Genomic DNA, 4,738 nt, shown 5'->3' with positions numbered 1-4,738 from the left:
AAATGTTACATACCTTATTATTTTTTGGTTTACAAATTTTACATCACTAAATAACACTACTAAATAATGGAAAATGCTCAAGAAGTACATTTATTATCACATAATGAGGCAGTCAATTTTTAATATTACATAAATTTTTATGGTGGGATTCTTAGTCTAATGCCTAGTGAGTATTTTTCGGTTTAATGCTCTTATTATACAAGTACGTACATATTTTTCAATAATATTTCCGTTTTTCATACACGTCTTAAAGACTAGGTAAAATACACTTTTAAAAAAAAGAAAATATACAATACACGTTTGTACATATTTTGAATAATACATATAAAATTCACCTATTACATACGTATTTTTCACATATTATTGATAAAATATATATATATATATTAAAATATTATATAGTGGCTGAACTTTTCAATTGCATCTTGTAGAAAATTTTCCAAATAAAACATGTACATATTTTATTTGTACTTTTCCTGTTCCATATTTTATTAACTAGAGTATAATGATACATCGGTTTCCTAATATTGAAAGAAATCTCAAGTTTTTTACTACCAAAGAAAAATAAAGATTTCAAGTTCAAAATCTGCCTTTCCCAAGTCCATCAAAAGATAATAGGCCTCCACACTCGCTATAAATAATTGCCAGCAACGTTTCAATTCCCATTATATATAGGGTTATTTGCCGAAAGACACCCTGAACTATTACGCTTGTCGAAATCTCTACCATGAACTTTTTTTCTTGCTAATTTAGCCCTCATAATAAATTTTATCGCCAATTTACCCCCCATTGTTAGTTTTTGGCAATTTCCATCAAAATCTTTGTTAAAAAATTATCATGTCAGACATATGCTTAACTGTTGAATTAAAAATTGATTTTTTTTTTCTCTGGTTCTTCAAAGAGCTCGAATGGGGGAGAAATAAATCGGGGAGGGGAGAAGGGATTCTGGTTTTGCATGTAGAGGGTGGGAGGAGGGTGGACGGGTCTGTTAGTGGTGGTTTGGAAATTTTGGGGAGAAGAAATCAAAGGTAGGGGCGATGGTTCTGGGTTCTGCGGGTTGGGGATTGGAAAAAGGGAAGGGGTTTGTGGGGAATGAGGAGAAAGAAATTGAGGGGAGGGGATTCTGGTTTCTGTAGGCGGGGGTAAGGAGGGGATGGGTCTGTGGGTGGTGGTTGGGAAATGGAGGGAGAAGAAATCGAGGGTGGGGGGCATTTTCCTTATTTTTCTTAATATTATACAATGTCAAACGTCAAATTTACCCTTATATTTGACCCGCATTTGGATAGAATTGTCAAAAAACTGACAGTATGGGCGAAATTAACGAATAAATTTAATATGAGGGCTAAATTGACTGAAAAATTAATTCATAGTTGTAATTTCGACCGTCGAAATAGTTTGGGGTATTGGGCAGTTTACCCTTTTATACATAACTCTTCGTCCACATAGTTGATGCCATCAGCTCTTGCTCTTTGAAGAGGAAAAACAGAACAAATGGATGCCCAAGAACAAGCAGCTGGTCTTGAATCTCCCTTGCTTCCAGCTCCTCAAGAACATGAATCACAAGCAACAAAGGGAAGACTATCCAAAGATGAGATTATCAAGGAAGTGAAGAAGCAGCTGTCTTTAGCAGGGCCACTTGTGTCATCAAATTTCTTGCTTTTTGGTATGCAGGTGATTTCAGTCATGTATGTTGGCCATCTTGGAGAGCTGGCACTTGCAGGTGCTTCCATGGCCACTTCATTTGCTTCAGTCACTGGTTTGAGCTTGATTGTAAGATGGCTTCTTTTCTTATTTCATATGACTTTGTAATTTATAGGATAATTGATTGTAGTAGAAATAAACCTATACCATAAAAGGCTTATACTCTCAAGACTCAGACAAAATAGAGAGACACAGAGAGCTTAAGACCACTGTGAAATCTAATAGAGAGGCAGCCTAGTACTTTCTGTTATAAAAAAAAGAGAGAAAAAATACTTCTAGTTTTTCCCCCTTCATTTTTATTTTTTGATACATGAGATATTGGGGTAGGGGGGATTCTTTCACAGAACCGCGGAGGAAGGGATAAATGCTCTTCTCCTTAATTTTGTTTATCTAATTTGTGCTATTTATATATGCATATTATATATACATATATAGTATGATGTATGTAAATTGTAATGCTTGATGTGTTTGAACCAATGATGATATAATAGTCCTCATTTTAATCTTAATTTGTTGAACAGATAGGAATGAGCAGTGCATTAGACACCTTCTGTGGCCAGTCCTATGGAGCAAAACAGTATCATATGCTTGGCATACACTTACAGAGAGCAATGCTTGTTCTTCTGCTGGTCTGCATTCCTATTTCAATTATATGGTTCAATGCTGGTCATATTCTTGAGTTCTTGGGTCAAGATCCAGAAATAGCAGCTGCTGCTGGAAGCTACGCTCGTTTCCTGATACCATGCCTCTTTGCTTATGCCGTCAACCAATGCCACTCCAAATTTTTGCAAAGTCAAAACAATGTGGTTCCCATGATTGTTAGCACAGGCACTGCTACAATGTTGCACTTGATTGTCTGTTGGGTTTTGGTATACAAGACTAGCCTTGGATATAGAGGTGCTGCAGTGGCAAACTCCATCTCGTATTGGATCAATGCATTGGCATTGGTTATTTATGTCAGAGTCTCTCCCTATTGCAAGCACACATGGACTGGGTTCTCAAAGGATGCCTTCCATGGAATTCTCAATTTTCTCAAACTCTCTGTTCCTTCGGCTGTAATGATCAGGTAACCTTTAGTTATTTCACTAATACTATTGTAACATTAGATGGTTAAAATACAGTGGGAAACCGAAATAAAAATATTCGACATCTTTCGATGTATTTGAGATTTTGAAATGCTGGCACTTACTAATAGTTGTTTGTTGGTTTTATGTCTGTGACAGCTTAGAAATCTGGTCATTCGAAATGATGGTCCTCATATCTGGTTTTCTTCCTAATCCAAAGCTTGAAACCTCAGTTCTGTCAATCAGGTTTGCATTTTTACTAACTAAGCTTAAAAAGAGTGTTTTCATATTTCTTGTTAGTGAAGATGAAGCAGATGAAGCAGAAACAAAGATATTACTAACCGGCTTTGACACACATGCAGTCTTAACACATGCTCAATGATTTACATGATTCCCATGGCATTCAGTGGTACAGCAAGGTGAGTCTAAGACTCTAGATCTACATCTAAGTTTTGTATGTTCCTGTTGTTGCACATTTTGTCTCAAGTATTCTATTCTGTTATTTACTTCTATATAACAGCACAAGGGTCTCCAATCAATTGGGTGCTGGGCAACCGCGACTCGCAGTTCTAGCAGTACGTGTTGCACTGTCCATTGTGATTTTTGAGGGCATTTTGATTGGCACTGTCCTCATTTTGGGTCGAAAAGTTTGGGGCAACTGTTACAGCAGTGAAATGGAAGTTGTGAATTATGTTGGAGAAATGTTGATTTTGGTTGCAATATCCCACTTTTTTGATGGACTTCAGTCTGTGCTTTCAGGTTTCTGCAGTTTTTCACCATTTCCTCTCTCACAACAATAGATTTTGTTTCCTTCTGATTCTGGTTTTGCAAACCTTGGCATAACCTATAGCTAAAACTTAAGTCAACAGAACAAAAGATAATAAAAAGGTTTTACTCAATTCATATGATCAAACTGTGGGATTGAATACTACCCGTATGCCGCGGTTTCTCATTTTCAGGGAAGATTTTATGCTGATTTGATGAAAAGTGACTTGAATTTACAATTTCAGGTGTCATAAGAGGAAGTGGACAACAAAAGATTGGGGCATATGTTAATCTGGGAGCTTACTATCTTATGGGCATCCCAACTGCAGTTTTATTAGCTTTTGTCCTGCACCTTGGAGGGAAGGTGACATATAGTCGTTGTACTTCTATTTTTTCAAGTCCCCTCCATACTTTGTCTTACTGTAGTTTATCTCCTACTTTCTGAATCTTTCAGGGACATTTTATTGATTCAAATTAACATGTTTTTCGCAGGGTCTTTGGACCGGAATTATCGTGGCTCTAGTTGTCCAGGCACTATTTCTTGCAATCATAATCACATGCACAGATTGGGAGAAAGAAGTAAACTACTTTGTCATGTTAGGTTTCATGTATCAATCTCTGTTACATTCATCTCATGCTTCATATTTCATTTCTTATGTAGGTGAAGAAAGCCTCCGATAGGGTGTACAGCACGACAACCGTGGCCGATGCATTGTAGCAAAAACTGATGCAGAAGTCATGATCGTATCAAAATGTTAGGTTGGAATCTTCAAGTTGGTTCTTGTGAACTTTTTATTTTCCATTTTCATAAATTTTCTCGAGCATTTTCAGTGATGCATTTGGACAAAAACTGGTGACATAGACATTTACTTGAGCACCAACAATATACAATATAGACGGAAATTTTTTCCTAGGCATTTTCACAAACACATACACTCAAGCGCTTCCCATGAAGTTTACAGTACAAATTAGAAACCATTGAGATTGAAAATGGTCGTTATTTGATCAAATCGTCCAATAGAGTTTCTCCTAAAAGGAATGAGCCAACAATAAAATTGTGCTGAAAATGGCCAAGCTTCCATAAGCTAAATGATGAATTGAAACTTCAGACCAAAAAAAAAAAAAGTGATGAATTGAAATCAATTTAAGCAACATTTTTTTTACGTGGGTGATAAGTAAATTAAAGCCCCAAGATGCGTGTACATGAG

General features: G+C 36.4%; 1 protein-coding gene across 2 annotated transcripts; it reads left to right on the top strand.

Moving 5' to 3' along the window:
* The first annotated feature begins 1,454 nt into the window (after positions 1-1,454).
* On the top strand, positions 1,455-4,364 carry LOC148920065 (protein DETOXIFICATION 16-like). 2 transcript variants are annotated; one of them, XM_089047240.1, is made up of 8 exons: positions 1,455-1,770; positions 2,223-2,767; positions 2,925-3,011; positions 3,128-3,184; positions 3,286-3,524; positions 3,776-3,894; positions 4,023-4,109; positions 4,192-4,364. In XM_089047240.1, the coding sequence occupies exons 1-8, from the start codon at positions 1,492-1,494 to the stop codon at positions 4,246-4,248; spliced, it is 1,470 nt and encodes a 489-aa protein (XP_088903366.1). In that variant the 5' UTR covers positions 1,455-1,491; the 3' UTR covers positions 4,249-4,364. The 2 variants fall into 2 exon arrangements, with proteins under 2 accessions (XP_088903366.1, XP_088903367.1); XM_089047241.1 differs by having other exon boundaries at positions 1,550-1,720.
* The last annotated feature ends 374 nt before the right edge of the window (positions 4,365-4,738 follow it).

The sequence above is a fragment of the Prunus mume genome, linkage group LG2, assembly GCF_029339155.1.
Source record: "Prunus mume cultivar Tortuosa linkage group LG2, ASM2933915v1, whole genome shotgun sequence".
NCBI lineage: Eukaryota > Viridiplantae > Streptophyta > Magnoliopsida > Rosales > Rosaceae > Prunus > Prunus mume.
This window is presented reverse-complemented; position numbering and strand designations above follow the sequence as displayed.

What these genes read in the sequence shown, in the direction of transcription:
- LOC148920065 (XM_089047240.1), top strand. Translation starts at nt 1,492, where the DNA reads ATGGATGCCCAAGAACAAGCAGCTGGTCTTGAATCTCCCTTGCTTCCA. An exon ending in TCCTGCACCTTGGAGGGAAG is followed by an intron (nt 3,895 to 4,022) that starts GTGACATATAGT and finishes TGTTTTTCGCAG; the next exon opens with GGTCTTTGGACCGGAATTAT. An exon ending in GCACAGATTGGGAGAAAGAA is followed by an intron (nt 4,110 to 4,191) that starts GTAAACTACTTT and finishes TTTCTTATGTAG; the next exon opens with GTGAAGAAAGCCTCCGATAG.